This window comes from Gadus macrocephalus, chromosome 6 (assembly GCF_031168955.1).
Source record: "Gadus macrocephalus chromosome 6, ASM3116895v1".
Taxonomy (NCBI): Eukaryota; Metazoa; Chordata; class Actinopteri; order Gadiformes; family Gadidae; genus Gadus; species Gadus macrocephalus.
In genome coordinates this window covers 11,602,472-11,617,780 of record NC_082387.1, presented here as the reverse complement: position 1 = coordinate 11,617,780, position 15,309 = coordinate 11,602,472, and the positions used below count along the sequence as shown (strand labels likewise).

At 44.1% G+C, this 15,309-nt stretch overlaps 2 protein-coding genes across 2 annotated transcripts in view; one reads left to right on the top strand and one right to left on the bottom strand.

The window, feature by feature from the left end:
• The window catches only part of piwil2 (piwi-like RNA-mediated gene silencing 2), a 37,554-nt gene extending 22,351 nt beyond the window's left edge, over positions 1 to 15,203 (top strand). The window contains exons 14-24 of the mRNA XM_060054132.1: positions 2,187 to 2,276; positions 2,722 to 2,862; positions 4,701 to 4,814; positions 5,033 to 5,221; positions 5,399 to 5,500; positions 5,902 to 6,018; positions 6,284 to 6,372; positions 6,647 to 6,752; positions 14,179 to 14,432; positions 14,645 to 14,752; positions 14,865 to 15,203. Of these exons, the coding sequence (XP_059910115.1) occupies positions 2,187 to 2,276; positions 2,722 to 2,862; positions 4,701 to 4,814; positions 5,033 to 5,221; positions 5,399 to 5,500; positions 5,902 to 6,018; positions 6,284 to 6,372; positions 6,647 to 6,752; positions 14,179 to 14,432; positions 14,645 to 14,752; positions 14,865 to 15,021 (1,467 nt within the window). The 3' untranslated portion in view covers positions 15,022 to 15,203. The remainder of the gene's footprint in view (positions 1 to 2,186; positions 2,277 to 2,721; positions 2,863 to 4,700; positions 4,815 to 5,032; positions 5,222 to 5,398; positions 5,501 to 5,901; positions 6,019 to 6,283; positions 6,373 to 6,646; positions 6,753 to 14,178; positions 14,433 to 14,644; positions 14,753 to 14,864) is intronic.
• LOC132459529 (piggyBac transposable element-derived protein 4-like) lies at positions 12,015 to 13,616 on the bottom strand. The gene is made up of 2 exons (XM_060054137.1): positions 13,063 to 13,616; positions 12,015 to 12,776 (listed from the first exon to the last, which is right to left on the bottom strand). The coding sequence occupies exons 1-2, from the start codon at positions 13,092 to 13,094 to the stop codon at positions 12,335 to 12,337; spliced, it is 474 nt and encodes a 157-aa protein (XP_059910120.1). The 5' UTR covers positions 13,095 to 13,616; the 3' UTR covers positions 12,015 to 12,334.
• Positions 15,204 to 15,309: the final 106 nt, after the last annotated feature.

Sequence of the window (15,309 nt, the reverse complement as noted above, 5' to 3'; positions counted from 1 at the left end):
CGGCCCACAGCTACCGGCCTCTGCCCCCGGCCCACAGCTATCGGCCTCTGTCCCCGGTTCCCAGCTACCGGCCTCTGTCCCCGGTCCCTAGCTACCAGCCTCTGCCCCCGGTCCCTAGCTACCAGCCTCTGCCCCCGGTCCCTAGCTACCAGCCTCTGCCCCCGGTCCCTAGCTACCAGCCTCTGCCCCCGGTCCCTAGCTACCAGCCTCTGCCCCTGGTCCCTAGCTACCAGCCTCTGCCCCTGGTCCCTAGCTACCAGCCTCTGCCCCTGGTCCCTAGCTACCAGCCTCTGCCCCTGGTCCCTAGCTACCAGCCTCTGCTCCTGCCGGAGGTGGCCCGCCCTCCAGACCGTCCAGGGGAGGCACGCCCTCCGCTCCTGCCGGTGGGGGCCCTCCTCCACTCCTTCCCGAGGGGGGTTCCCCTTCAAGGCCTTCCTCCTGAGGGGACCCGCCCTCTACCTGGCCTTCCTCCTGAGGGGGTCCGCCCTCTACCTGGCCTTCCTCCTGAGGGTACCCGCCCTCTACCTTGCCTTCCAGTGGGGACCCGCCCTCTACCTGGCCTTCCTCCTGAGGGGACCCGCCCTCTACCTGGCCTGCCTCCTGAGGGGACCCGCCCTCTACCTCGCCTTCGCCGGCCTCCTGAAGGGTTCCGCCTTCACCACTGCCGGCCTTCTGAGGGGGTTCTTTGCCACTGCAGGCCTCCTGAGGGACTGAGCCCTCATCGTCCTTGCCGCCGGCCTCCTGAAGGGTTCCGCCTTCACTCTGCCTCTGCTTGCCCCCCAGGCCGTCCGCCTGAGGCTCCCTGCCATGCCCTGGGGCAGTTTTCTGGCCGCCCGCCTGACGTCCCTCGGCTCTGCCCCAGTCCATTTTTTTTTTTTTGATTCCCCCCTCCTGGCGCCCCTCCACCCACCCGTTTTGGGTTTGACTTTCTTTGTTTTTTGCTTGTCGTGGGTCGCCTGGGAGTCGACCCTTAAGGGGGGGGTACTGTCAGGGTGTGTGTGTTTCCCTGTGTTTCCCTCCTGTGTTGATTACTGTTCCCTCCCCTAATGTGTCTCAGCTGTTCCTCGTTGTGTTTGTTATTTAAGCCCTTGTCTTTCCTTTGTTCCTTGTGCTGTCATTATAGTTTGTTGGTCCTGCGTGCTCTCTGTGGCTACCTGTGTTCCCTTACTCCTTACTCCTTGCTCCTTGCCTTAGCCTTTTGGCAGAAATAAAGTGCCGTTTCCAATACCGTCTGCGTTTGGGTCCTACCTGCACCTCCTGCACCCTCAACCCCCTAACAGATGGTTGATCCGTACGGATCACGGGAAACCCGTGAACCGTTGCACCACTAATTCCCTATAGTGTTCATGATATAATGCACTACATAGGGAACAAACAAACGAGAATTCGGACACTACGCTGAACATTTCTCAACGTCATTTGCTTCAGTAAATGCGCCGGGTATTTGTGTGACGCAGACGGATGCGCCCACATCATGTAAACAAACCGGGCACTCTCGAGGAAAGCTGGAGGTTGCATTGATGTTGAATGTTACATTTCCTTGAACAAGGTTTTTCTTATTAATTTAGAATGTTAAATATTCTATGTTAAATCCCAAATAAATTGTTGACATTTCTAAACGAAAGCCGGAGACTCCATCATTAAATGTATTAGTTTTCGCGGTTATTCAGCTTCTTCTTCTCCTCCGGAAAAACACGACCGCATTGCATTGTGATATACGCGAGTAACACGTAGGGATCATCATATGTACACTCGAATTTGGGGTATTTTAAGTGCACTATATACTAGTGCATGAAATTAACCAGTGAGATTTCGAACAACACTACAAAATGGCGAGCACCCTATATAGTGCACTATATCCGTGATACGGAACGATTTCGAACACAGCTACGAGCTGTGTGTCTTGTCATCTGCGTGTGTCATCATGACAGCGCCGCCGGCCCCGACGTTTTTTCAAAGTGATAAATTATTTTAAATAATTATTATCATAAAATAATTATAAAGTTGCTCCCCCGATAGTATCGGCGATCGCCAGGGGGCGCTATCGGACGATGGAAGCTTGTAGACGATTGCCCAACCCTACCAAGAACCGCAGCGCAATGTTTATAATCCTCAGGCAACAAATGTCACGGTAATTCTACTAAATGTGTCTCTCGAAATGAAAACTTACTGTTGATGTTATGCAGCAAATCACAGGGGAGATTCTCCTGGTACCCGAGCTCTGCTTCATGACGGGGATCCCTGAAAGGATGAAGAAGGATTTCCGTGCCATGAAGGTAAAAACCCCAGTGGCCTGCTGTGCACTGCCCTATTATGGCTCCATAGGGTAGGGTTGACTGTTTTGGCCATGATACTATACCGTATACCTCTGCATCCACAATTGAATGTGCCATATTGATTTTATGTGTAGAATCAATGAATCAATGATTGTTAAGAATAGCGATTCTCAGAAATAATAAATAAGATGTGATACTGGACGTGTATGCACAATGTATAATGCATTTATAGTACATTTAAATTACAACCATTTAAGCATGATTTTATGCCGTGGAGTAACTTCCACTATTGCGCTGCATGAGCAAGTTTCTCAACATCTGGATGTGAGAGAATAACTTTTCTCTTCAGTAAAACGTTGGGTCAGATGACTATCTAGTAGTAGTAGTTTGTATTGGGAGGGCGCTTCTGTTTTGGGCTGGTTAAGAATGACGGGCTGTCTTGCAGGACTTGACGATGCACATCAACGTCAGCAGTGAGCAGCACACCACCTCAATCAACCAGCTCCTATACAAAATAAAGAACAACCCCGAGACGATAAAAGAACTGGAAAATTGGGGACTGGACGTCGACAGCGAGATTATCACTGTAAGCCCAGCTGATCCATCATTCTAATGCCCCTTTTCCAAAGACAGTACCAGCTCAACTCGCTATGACTTAGCGTGGCGCGATTTGGTTTTGTTCCAGGCACGTCGCGTTTCATAAACATACAGGGCTACGCACGGGATTGCTCCACCGCTGTCTGTCAATTATTGATTTTTTTAACCGGTGGATGGTATGAACGAATAATCGATTATTCGATGCGTGCCGACATTCACAAAGGCAGCCATGGATCGTCGGCAAGAAATCAATTAGTATCTTAAACGCAAAGAAAAAAAAAAATACCTGCTTAGTTTCAGTCAAATTATCTGTTCAGCCTTCAAAACGAGAGCTGGTAAATTGTGAAAAATTCATTAAACTGTAATCCGAAAACGCGGTTATATGCTATAGACCCTAAAGTATCTGCTATAAAGGCTGGGAAGAATTTCAAATCATAAATATGTACACTTTATGTTGAAAGTATAGATTGAGGCGATTCCCATTGAAACAATTGGCGCGGTGATTCGGTCTTCAAAATGAGACCTGGTAAATTGTGAAAAATGAATCAAACTAATCAGACAACGCGGTTATATGCTGTAGACCCTTCAGCATCTTTGTTATTAAGGCTGGGAAGAAATGTCAACGGTCCAAATGTTAAAGGTTGGGTATGGAATTCTCTTTTTTGGCCATTTTTGCAAAATTACTTGAAATCCGTATCATAACCCACTTACAGCCACTGAGTTAGAAGTACTGACATGAAAATTAAACAAGTCAATCATCTGGAACGGGCAGGGCTCGAAAAACTCCCGCCAATGATTTCCAGACCCACCGAGTGGCATTGGACAGTAAGTACGTCAATCAAACGGTCGTACTGCACCCCCCCTCCCCCGCTCGTGACCCCTTCGTGCACGTACTCAAAGCTCGTGACCCAGAGCAAGCTTCTGTTTGTTGTTATCCTGCGGTAGCTACTGGAGCTAGCTAACTAGCTAATAGCTCGCTCGTGCATGATTGCGCGAGTCAGCGTTGAAGGAGAGTGGGTAGGACCATTTGAGTTGTGTATTTTTTAAATCTGCTGGCCACTGAGTGGCCAGCAGCCTGTTTACGTCACACAAAAGTATCAGATCAGCTCTCTTGGAACCTCGATGGTGGTGAGACTAAAAAAGTAGGCTGTAGTAGGTACCTGATTTTGGTGATCGAAACGCAGAAAAAGGCAGTCGAGGGGAGTTGAGCTGGTACTGCCGGTGGAAAAGGGGCATAATGGCTGACGTGGGAAATAGGCGCCATACGTCTCTTAGGCGCTGGGTTTTTCACCTGCTACAGTCTTTATAGCGTGTGGTTTCTTGCATTGGCCACAAAGATGGTTGTGCTCACTGTGTACATATTGAGTTTTCCTGTGTGATAATGCAGTTGGTCACGCAGGATTTGGAAGAGGAGGCTTTATTTACTGGTACTTAATTAATTAACTAGATCATTTCAAGTCCAGGATACGCATGGATTTGATTTGTTTCAATGTGCAAAAAAACCACGCGGTTGCTCTGCTGCATTGTAGTATTTTTGTTATTGTTTTTAAAGCTGATTGTTCTTTTACACGGTTTATTACACCGCTTGTACCTCTTTTGAGGGCAGTCTTATTAGTGTACGTTATTCGACTGCTGGACTGCATCTACTATTGATATCTACTATTAATTATTTTGCAGACTTTTTCATCCAAATGTAATTTGATGAGACAGGAGCAATTGGGGTCAATCATATTGACCAGGGATGGCTACAGGAAGACTGTGGACATTTGGTTCCAAACTCAAACACTCTAAGCACCTGACTATCCTGTTCCTTGTTTACCTTCCCAGACTGAAGGCCGAATTCTTCCACCTGAGACGATCTGCATGCAGTCGGCATCCATTGTCCCTGGTGCTGATATGTCCTGGTCCAAGGAGATCGGCAGAGAGGCTTCCATCAGCTGTGTGAGTCAGGGGGTGTATCTACCGCCGCTACACCTGAACATTGTGTCTGAACTCGATAATGAAAGATTGACTAACGGGTCACTTGAAACCAGTGAGATTTATGCTGCTAGTTGGGTTTTATTGTCTCGTTTCCTATTTCCTCGGCTGGTTGCAGCCATTTGACCCTAGATTGGCTAAATAGATTGAAGGGATGCATGTTACCTGTCTTTGCCCGTCAGATCCCTCTACAAGTCTGGGCCATCTTCTACACCCGGCGCTGTGCGGAGCAAGCGGAGGAGCTGCTGTCCACCTTTCAGAAGGTGGCTGGCGCCATGGGAATGCGCATCGAGCGACCAATCAAGATAGAGCTGCGCGACGACCGCACAGAGAACTACGTGAAGAGTATCCACTCTCAGCTCACCAGCGAGGTTTGCCCCAAAAAACGAATTGCCTTTAGGTTAAAAATACTCTACAACCTATTACTAATGCAGAAGTAAAAATATCTAACTAAGCTCTATATTTAGAATATATTTTGTTCTTCTAAATTGTGTCATGGAGAGATTGAACCTATTCACTATTGCCCCCCTTTCCCCGTCTTGGTGCAGCCCAACATGCAGATGGTTGTCTGCATCATCCCAGGCAACCGGGATGACCTCTACAGTGCCATCAAGAAGCTTTGCTGCGTCAAGAACCCCGTCCCCTCGCAGGTCGTTGACAAGTGATGGCTCACGTCTGTAGACATTCTTCAAAGTATGGGGTGAAGAGGAACTGACAGGAACCGATGTTCCTGTCAGTTCTAGTCTGCCAAATAGTATTTCGGCAGACTATTTCATCCAAAGTGACTTGACACTTCAACTTCCTTTTCTGTGGTTTTGATGCATCATTTAGATGTTGTTGAAAGGCAGAAGGTAGGGGCTAGACATATTGCTCAAAGATGCCTACGGACAGACTGCCGACATTAAACCCAGCCAGTATTCTTTGACTGGCCGTCGGACACTCAAACCACTACAGCAGCCTTTCCCAAAATTTGGGGTCGGGGCCCAATAACTTTATGAACCATTCCTCCCCTAGACTTTATGCACTCATATTGAAATGTGTCCCTTCGTAGGTGATCAATTCTAGGACAATTTCGCAGCCTCTGAAGCTGAGAAGTATTGCCCAAAAGATCCTCCTTCAGATGAACTGCAAGGTGGGAGGAGAGCTGTGGACGGTCAACGTCCCTCTGGTGAGCTAATATTTAATATAATTGACACAGAAATCTACACAAATTACAATTAGTTGGGAAAACTATATCATTGTTTTTGGCCAACTGGCTATGGTTTTGACACACAAGCATTTTTACCCTTCAACAATAATTATCAATAATATTATGCCAATATCATTGTGGAATAAATTGGCTCGCCTGTTTAAAGATTATAGATTATACACTGCAAGGAGGCCTTAATCTTGGTTACTTTCTGCCATGTATAAGGATGTTGTTTGTTCACCAGAAACATCTCATGGTGATCGGAGTTGATGTCCACCATGACCCCAGCAAGCGGAACAGATCTGCCATGGGTTTTGTAGCAAGCTTGAATAGGTACTCCAAACCCATTAACAATGTTCGTTATTTATTTTTTAGAATGCTGTATAATTGGGTATAATTATTGTTTTGTTGGTAATACATTTTGTTGAATGACGCCATGGCATACAAGTGGCCTCTCACGCGCTCTATCCTTTTTTTTTTTTAAGAAATGTTCCTTGATCAATGTCTATATAAAAGGACGAGCATCTATATTTTTACAAATTTTTTCACATGACTGAAATTTGCAGAAAAACAATGCTCCACTAACACTTGTGGGATTCCACTCCAGCCTGCTCACACAGTGGTACTCCAGAGTAACCTTCCAGTCCGCCCATGAGGAGATCATCAACGGCTTCCAGGTGTGCCTCCTGGCTGCTCTGCAGAAGTACTACGAGGTAAACTAACATACAGTTTCATCCGTTCAACTACTGAACATGACACGCCGGACATTTAGCAGGTCTGTCTCTGTCAGTGCTTGGAGTGGAAGTACCGGTACTCCCTTATTCACATATATGCGACGCGTGCAAATCAGTAAACCATTGTAAAATTCTGGATTTTTTGAGTAAAAAAAATAACCAAGAGGTAATGCTGAGCTTCAAAAACTATTTAATCAAAGGGACAACCATTTCAATTATTGGAGTACACTTGCTTTAGTGTGTAATGAAATGAAGTATTCAGGCTGGGAAGTCCTTAAATCCTAGGAATTGATGTAAACTAAACCAGTCCAATCTAAAAGGTAGGTAAATGTAATACGTCACATATGATTTAAATATCATGGATATATACTGTAAGTATCAATTGTTAGCTAACATGCCTGCCATAAGAATTTGAGTAATAGTTATAATGACCGGGCTGTGCAGCTGTAATGTTAGGTTGTTTGTGTGCCCCCAAGTGACCAAAAAATTATTAATGCAGCTTTAAGATCCATGGGTTAACAAGACAAAAATTAAAATATACTTGACAAATACACACCTCCTCTCAACAGCTACTAATCAAAGGGACAACCATTACAACTAGAAACTGCATTTCCTGCAGAAAATGCTTTTTCGGCAGCAAAGTGAGGTTGAAAATATTTTTTAATAATGCCAAATAGATTTAGACATAAAGAAACGTTAAATGGCTTAAATCAAGTGAAGGGATTTGAACAAAAGTTCAAAAGTCTAAATGGAGTAAACAATGTAAACATGCACACCATTTAAGAAAACGTAAATGGTTGGAAACAAATAAAGTGACAGCTGAATGAAAAGCGCAAGGCATTGCTAAAAATCAGTGGTGGGCCGTAACTTTTACCATGAGGCCTTTGATCCAATCATCCTGAAGTAAACCGCTTTTCAAATGACTTAATAATGACGTCAGGGTTATTGCCATGTTGATGTAACCACCCAATATAACCCTGACAACTGAACAGGCTTTAAGAATAATGTTTTTTGTTTTCTTTAAGCCGAAACAACCACAACAAAACGCACGTAGCCTACCCTAGTCATAAGCTGAAAAGACCGTAATATTCGTCAGATTCTACAATTTCCGACTGTCCGTGAATGCAGCAAAAAACCCTCCGTTATTTAGTAAAAACGATGTAAAGTACGTGCTTCTTTCTTAGAACCTGTGCTTGATTTAGAGGACTTTTGCAATAAATTCATACATATTCAATACTACCAAACAAGAACTAATTCAAAACAATCCCATGTTACTTTAACAAACACGGGTTGTTTCTTTTAAACCAAAAGAATAATAATATAGGCTTTACAAATCAAGTGCGATTTCGTTGTGGAGCTCTGTTTCCCTTCTTACTTGCTCATTGAGTTGAAATCCACTCGGGTGTCACCGAACGTCTTCAACAAGACTGTTGCATGCAAGTAGCCCGCCGTACTTTGGTGTCTCAATGCCGACTTTGTGAGACAACTCGGGTTGGAAAACCCACCGTGGCTCCAAACACCACATCGATCCGTTGCAAATAGCAAGCATTCCCAGGCAGCAATACAGATTACAATGACCACTTGACGCTGTCAGCCAACTATACCTCTCGTAGTTGCTGGATTGAAAGTGCCGCAAAAAATCCTTTGCCCGGCTGGGTCAGAGCAGCTAGCTGCGCCGTTGGTGTTTCACAATTTCTAGCTTTTCTGAAAAAATCCTTCTCGAAAAAGACTTTTTCAACAAGTCAGCCGCAATATCCAGTCCTTCTCCTCTGTCATCCATTGTAATTAAAGTGAATCTAATCTAAAAAAATCGAACCTAATGATCTATATAATATCGCTGCTAGCTAGTTGTAATTCCTTTTGTTTTCCTCCTGATGGCGCCAAACAACAAGGCCAGCTAGAAGGCCTTGACGTGTAAAAGGATACACCCAACTCGGCATACTCGAAATCTGATTGGTTGATGAACATGTCAATCAACAACATAGTCCCCATTAGCGTTATCAGCGAGGGGATTCTCTCAGGTTTCTGAAGGCCTCGGCTAGATAATTTTTTACCTGGAGACAGACCAGGGAAATAATCTGATTGGATAAGGGCTCTAATATATATATTATCGCGCTGGAGGCAACGCAATTGAAGGAAAAACAAATAAATACGGATAGAATGAATGAAAAATATATATATTAAAAGGTATAAATTATATATTTTATAAAAATAATGTATTGTTCTGAAAGTGTCTAGGCCAGCAGAGAAGGCTTTGCTGGCCCTGACGGCCCGCCACTGCTAAAAATGCAGAAATGAATTGAACTGAAGTGTGTGTGTGTGTGTGTGTGTGTGTGTGTGTGTGTGTGTGTGTGTGTGTGTGTGTGTGTGTGTGTGTGTGTGTGTGTGTGTGTGTGTGTGTGTGTCAGCAAGCCGGTGCGTGATTAAAGGTAGCTCAATAGTGGGGAAAACCGCCCAATCTGGCAACACGCCTTCCAAAAGTAGCCCAATCCGGCGAGAAAAAACGCCCAATCTGGCAACACTGCTGAACGTCCTCACGCTCCAGCGTCAACGTAAATCAATGAGACCAACTGAAAACGAACCCGGTATGAAACTAAAACTGGGATTCTGAATAAAGTTTAAATGATACCAAAATTCAGTTTGGATATTATTGAAGAAACAAGTGTGTAGATTTGTTCAATGGTTTGAACAATGGTAAACGGTTGAAATTTGACCGAGTTACGATGTCTTAAGTAATTTAAGTGTCAGAATGGGCAGAAGGCTTCAATGGGACCAACCGTAGAATATGACTGTTTGAAACTAAAACTGTGATTCTGAAGAAAGTTTAAATTATATCGAAATTCTGTTTTGTTTGTTTAATGCTTGGAACAAAGATAAACGGTTGAAAATGTATCGAGTTACGTCTTAAACTGTTGAAGTACCAGAGGATGGCTCCGCCGTCCTCCCATTGACTCCCATGTTAAAAAAAAAGATAGTATTTTAAAAGTAGAATATTTTAAAAAGCATAAAATATAAAAAAAATCTGAAAAGAAGCGTTTCAAGCTATTCTAAATATTTTAAAATTTGAATAGAGTCTCTAGGTGAAAAATTGAGGAAGGAGATAGGTCCCAAAGTTTGTAGAGAATAAGAAAGAAAGCTTAAGAAAACGTAATAAGAACAATAGTTGAGCGCTGCATGCAGCACTCGCCTAATAAAACGTATGAAGAACAATAGTTAAGCGCTGCATGCAGCACTCACCTAATTATTGGAATACACTTGCTTTAGTGAGCAAATCTGCATCACCATGCTTAGTGCCAATTACACAAGGATTTAGTGTGTGGTGCAATGAAGTCTTCAGGCTGGAATTGTAGAACTCTAGTGGAAGCGATGATTTGAGCAGTGCCACACAAATAGGTGTGGGAATTAAGCACAAAGCTGTGTAGCAACCCCTGCGTGTCTGCCAAGCATGACAGTTGCTCCATCACATGCAAAGGCCACAAAACACTCACCCAAAAAGTTCTCATCAAAGCCATATTTATGAAGGCATGTCATTAATGTGTCTACGATTATGTTTGCTGTGGTCCCATCCAACTCAAGAAGATCGAAGAAGATTGTGTCCGGCTCTGCATCAGCAATAGCTGCCCTTAAACAGACCACCAACAGTCTTGCCACTGAATGTGGTGGATTCGTCAATCAACATGCGCACAATTTTCGTCTGTTTTTGATTATGTTGTTTTCTTCTGCATGTCTGTAGCAATATGGTCGATTATATCACCACATGTCTTGTCTGTGTGCAAAACTCGCCCCATGTTCACTCCATTTAACTCCTGCAAGGTCACATCAGTTGGCATATCTGTAAATGGACGCCCATGCTTACCGATTTTGTAGGCTTTTCGGAACACTCTGGTGAATGTCATTACGTTCTGAGTTCTATTCTATCTCCGCTGCTTTTAAATGGGATCTGGAATCTGTGTTCCTTGATTTTCTTACGCAGTGAATGCTGTTGCTTAGCCTTGTCAGTACCAAAGGCAGAGATTGAACAGCCACTCCACTCAGGTGACAGCCTCAGTCCCTGCTCTGTGTGAGCAGCAAGCAATTTTACTTTGCTGCACACTTCGCAGCCTAGCGTTTTTCCTTTGGCAATGAGCCAGTCGTTTTGTGATTAAAAAATACATTATTTGGTCACTTGACCCAACAGTCAGGCCATTCATCTGCACGACTCACCGGGTTATTATTACTGCACAGAACACTGCGTTATCGGGAGCCGCTGGTCGGTCTGGTCGTTCGGCTGATAGCATGTCAGGCTTTGGACAGCTCGGAGCGGTGCTAACGCTCGTTCTCGTAAGCGGTGCTAAAGCTAATGTTGACAAGTCATTTGATTTTAGAAGATCGGACGTGTCCTCTTCTGAATCCGTTCGTGTCCTTTCGCTCTTGTGGAGCCAGTTTAACATTTTGGAAAGGTTATCCTCGCAGTCATTACATTGACTAGCTGCCAACAAACGCAGACTGGCGCGAATTAAACAATGGAACCCGGTGATCGCCACAGTGCACCATGGGAACGCAGTAGTGCCCCCTGGGTAAAGTAGTTTTTTTTTTACATTTAGCCTATTCACCTTATTGTTTGTTCTGTCCACTTTATAGGATCATAATATGATAGAGAGAAAACCAGACTTTGATAGGGCAGAGTAGAGTACCAGCAGCCTGTGACGAGTGCCGGTACGCAAGAAAAGTGCGCCTAAGGGTAAATTGTAGAAGTGCCGGCCCACTCCGAGCACTGGTCTCTGTATGTGTCACATTATTATTATATTTCCTTCCCGCATTCTGCAAAGACGTGCCTCTGATTGCAACAGAACCTAATATTCTTCTTCACTGAATGCGGGTGGGGAAATAAAAGGAAGGCATGTGTTGAACCGTACCTCAAGCGACATCACAACCGTGAACAATTAGAACTATTGATCATTTTTTTTCGTCAATTAAAAATGCTTGTGTCTGTTCAACTTGTCCCCGGCCCTGAACGGCCCAGCCCTGACCCGACATCATCATCTGCGGATGTAACCGCTCAACCACCTGTCTCCCCTCTCCCCGGTCAAATGCCTAATCCCTACCCAACATGGGTGGAGACGGGATCATCGGAGCCTGAGTCTTACACATAGAAAAAGTCCAAAATATATGCAATTCGCAAAGAACGGCTTGTCCAATTGTTGTGGCTCGGGTATGATGAGACGGTTAAAATTATGCTCTGTATTTATTGCAAAGAGTGCGTTAACCCATTTATGCCTAAAACGCCTGCTAAAAACGCCTGCTAAAATCCTATGCTATTCTAGGAAAAAGAACCTCATTTCCTGAGGGTTTTCTGAGAAAATAGTAAGAATTGTCAACGTCTACATAAACCTTAATATCTAAGCCTCTGGAGCACCTAGAAACATGAAATAAAAAGCATTGTAAAGGTAAGAACTACAGGTTTTATTAAAACATGCTCCCTGAGCACAACCATAACAGCAACATTTTAAAAACATTCTCAAAACAAGATTAAGAAGAAAAAACAGTATAAATCAATGATATAAAATACAACAAATAACATTTTAACCAAAGTATTGTAAAGGCACACCCCTGACCTGCAGATCCAGCAACAACTTCACGCTGGTGTAAAAGTTGTCCATGTAAACACACAAGTTTGACCCAAAATACGGTTTAGCCAGGTCTGACACAATCCGGTAAGCCAGGCCTGTCTCGGTCTTGCCTGCAATGGCCCCTGTGTAAACTTGAAAATTGTTTACGTAGCCTGTATTGCTCTCTGCCATGACCCACACCTTTATCCCCCACTTCACCGGCTTCATGGGGAGGTACTGCCGGAAGGCAAGGCGTCCCTTGTATTTTACCATGGACTCATCCACGCTCAAAAACCCATTGACCTCATAGAGGGCCTGGAACTGATGCAAGAGGAGGTCCATGAACCGCCGGATCTTCCACAGCTTATCGGATTTATCCAAGGCAGGGTCCAAGTTATCTTCTAGATGGAGATATCTTAAAATGCAAATGACAAAGAATTTGAGCCTGACATTTATTTCCATCATTGTGTTTATTTGTATTATGTTATTTATAGTATTTATATTTATTCATAATTGTATTACTATTTATTCATTATTCCATTATTGTATTTATAACTAACATTATTGTATTTATTCAATATCAACCATCATCACCATTAGTAATTGCTATAGCACCACTATCATTACTGGCCATTCCGTTTTCTAAGAGAAGAGAATGGAACTCGGAAGAGAGCACAAGAAAAGAAAACATAAATAATTACCTCCAGATCATGTCGAAACGGTCCCTTGACATTTGTTTGGTAGAGCCACTTAGTTTGCCTCCAGTAATCACGGCGTGCTGGTATCTTTAAAATTCCAAAGCAAAGACACAGCCCGAGGAATGTTTTCATTTCTGTTTTCGGGACCGGGGTCCACTTGAGGTCGTGGGGGTCTGAGCTCGTACCTGTTCCGCGTACCGATTCGTTTCGGTCAATAACGTGTCCCACAGCTGATCGGTAAAGATCCTGGAAAACACATCGAGTGGGCTAGCATCCAAGGGGATCGGTTGTTTCACCACCGGTGTGCGAGAGAATGTCTTTGTTTTCCGAGGCTGGTAATTGCCGGTTCTCCAGTCCACCTGGAATCCCCGAAAGTCATCCTCCTCCTCTCCTTCGGTGTCCAAAAATTCCCACTTCTGTGCCCGATCCAGTGGATCAACCGGCACAAAATCATTCTCGTCCTCATTCTCATACTCAAATCCCTTGAATTCTATGTCAATATCACTGCCATCGCTATCAAAATCCTCCATGTTCATTGCTACTTCTCGGTCGCCAGCTAGACGAGTCGCTAAAAACAAAAATAGAAAATCACGTGTATATCTGATTGATTGACGTGATTTTCAGCCAACCAAAGTGCATTTTGGTGGTTACCAGATCTTTACCAAAGCCTTAAGACCCACCTCATGTTTATTTTAACCAACCAAAGTGAGTTATTTGCTGCATTCGTCATGAAAACAATCACGTGTACAAAATGCTGCGCCACGCAGCAGCCAGCAGAAGAGCTAATGTTGCGCTACGCAGCTCCCGGCAGGAGGGGCCATGTTGCGCGACGCAGCATCCGGCGCCAATGGGTTAAAGCATGGCTGGGAAAAGGGCTTTTGCTGTCGGAGCATCCACGTTGCGAATTGAAACGTTAAAAAAAACGCTGTCTCCAACAAACACGCCGTGTTCTGTGACGGGTACACTTCAAATGTATTATTGCAGCGGTAAAAGGCGTGGGGGGGGAATATTGGGTGCACCGAAATGACGGGTTAGTGCACCTAAAATTTTGCACCATTCCAAAATGTGAAATGTTATTCTGGAGCCTTGCACTCTGATTCATACGTCTGTTTCCTTAAGGTGAACCACAATCTGCCAGAGAAGATCGTGGTGTACCGGGACGGGGTGTCAGACAGCCAGCTAAATGTGGTGGCCGCCCACGAGGTCCCACAGCTGCTCAAGTCTTTCAGGACGTTCCCGAGCTATGAGCCAAAGCTGGTGTTCATAGTGGTGCAGAAGAGGATCAACACCACCCTCTACTCCAAGGCCGGGGACCGCCTCGTGACCCCTCCACCTGGGACTGTTCTGGACCACACCCTGACACAGAGAGAATGGTCGGTTCCCAGTTCATATCGTTGGTAGACTGGCCATAACGGCCTTACAAGAGCCAATAGCCACACTGAATAAGAATAAGAGCTTTATTGTCCACGAGGGGGAGATTGGCTTGTGGCTCTATTACGTTTTTTAAATAAAAAAACATGACATCTGTCCTTTCATTATTCTGCCTTTCAATGTTAACCATGATAACAAAAATGTATCACTTCAGGGTGGACTTCTTCCTGATGGCACATTCCATCCGCCAAGGATGTGGCTTCCCTACACACTACGTCTCGGTGTACAACACCGCCAATCTGCCCCCTGACCACTTGCAACGGTAAAATAACAAATTAACAAATTGGTGTTAAGAAGACCTGGAGCTGGTCATAATTTTGCTCACGGGCAAACCAAATCACGTTGTCTTAACGTGGTAACTTATGTGATTCTAGGCTCACTTTCAAGATGTGCCACATTTACTGGAACTGGCCTGGAACCATCCGAGTACCAGCACCCTGCAAATATGCCCACAAGCTGGCCTTTCTTGCGGGCATGTATCTACATGCCGAACCAGGAATCCAATTATCGGACCGTTTATATTTCCTTTAACTCTTTTATTTTTCCTTTAACTACAGTGCCTTCACTGTAATTGTTAGCTAATCTTTTGTTTTATCTTGTTTTACTTTTTCATTTTAGGATTTCATTTGAATTCCAACCAGTTTTTATGTTGATTTGTTCCAAGTATTTTTCATAATACTATAATAAACAGGGTTACAAACCAAATGAAACCTATCATTTATGAAGTTCGACTTTATTTGCTCCTTAATATTGAGTCTTGTGTAATTGACACCATATATGTATGAACACTAGGTGTTAGGCTTTTCTTAAAATAAACTG

Bases quoted from the DNA above. Each gene is read 5' to 3' on its own strand.
- LOC132459529 (XM_060054137.1), bottom strand. From the start codon at position 13,094: ATGTCAAGGGACCGTTTCGACATGATCTGGAG. The intron at 12,777-13,062 runs GTAATTATTTAT...TTGCATTTTAAG, and splicing joins CGTTTCGACATGATCTGGAG to ATATCTCCATCTAGAAGATA.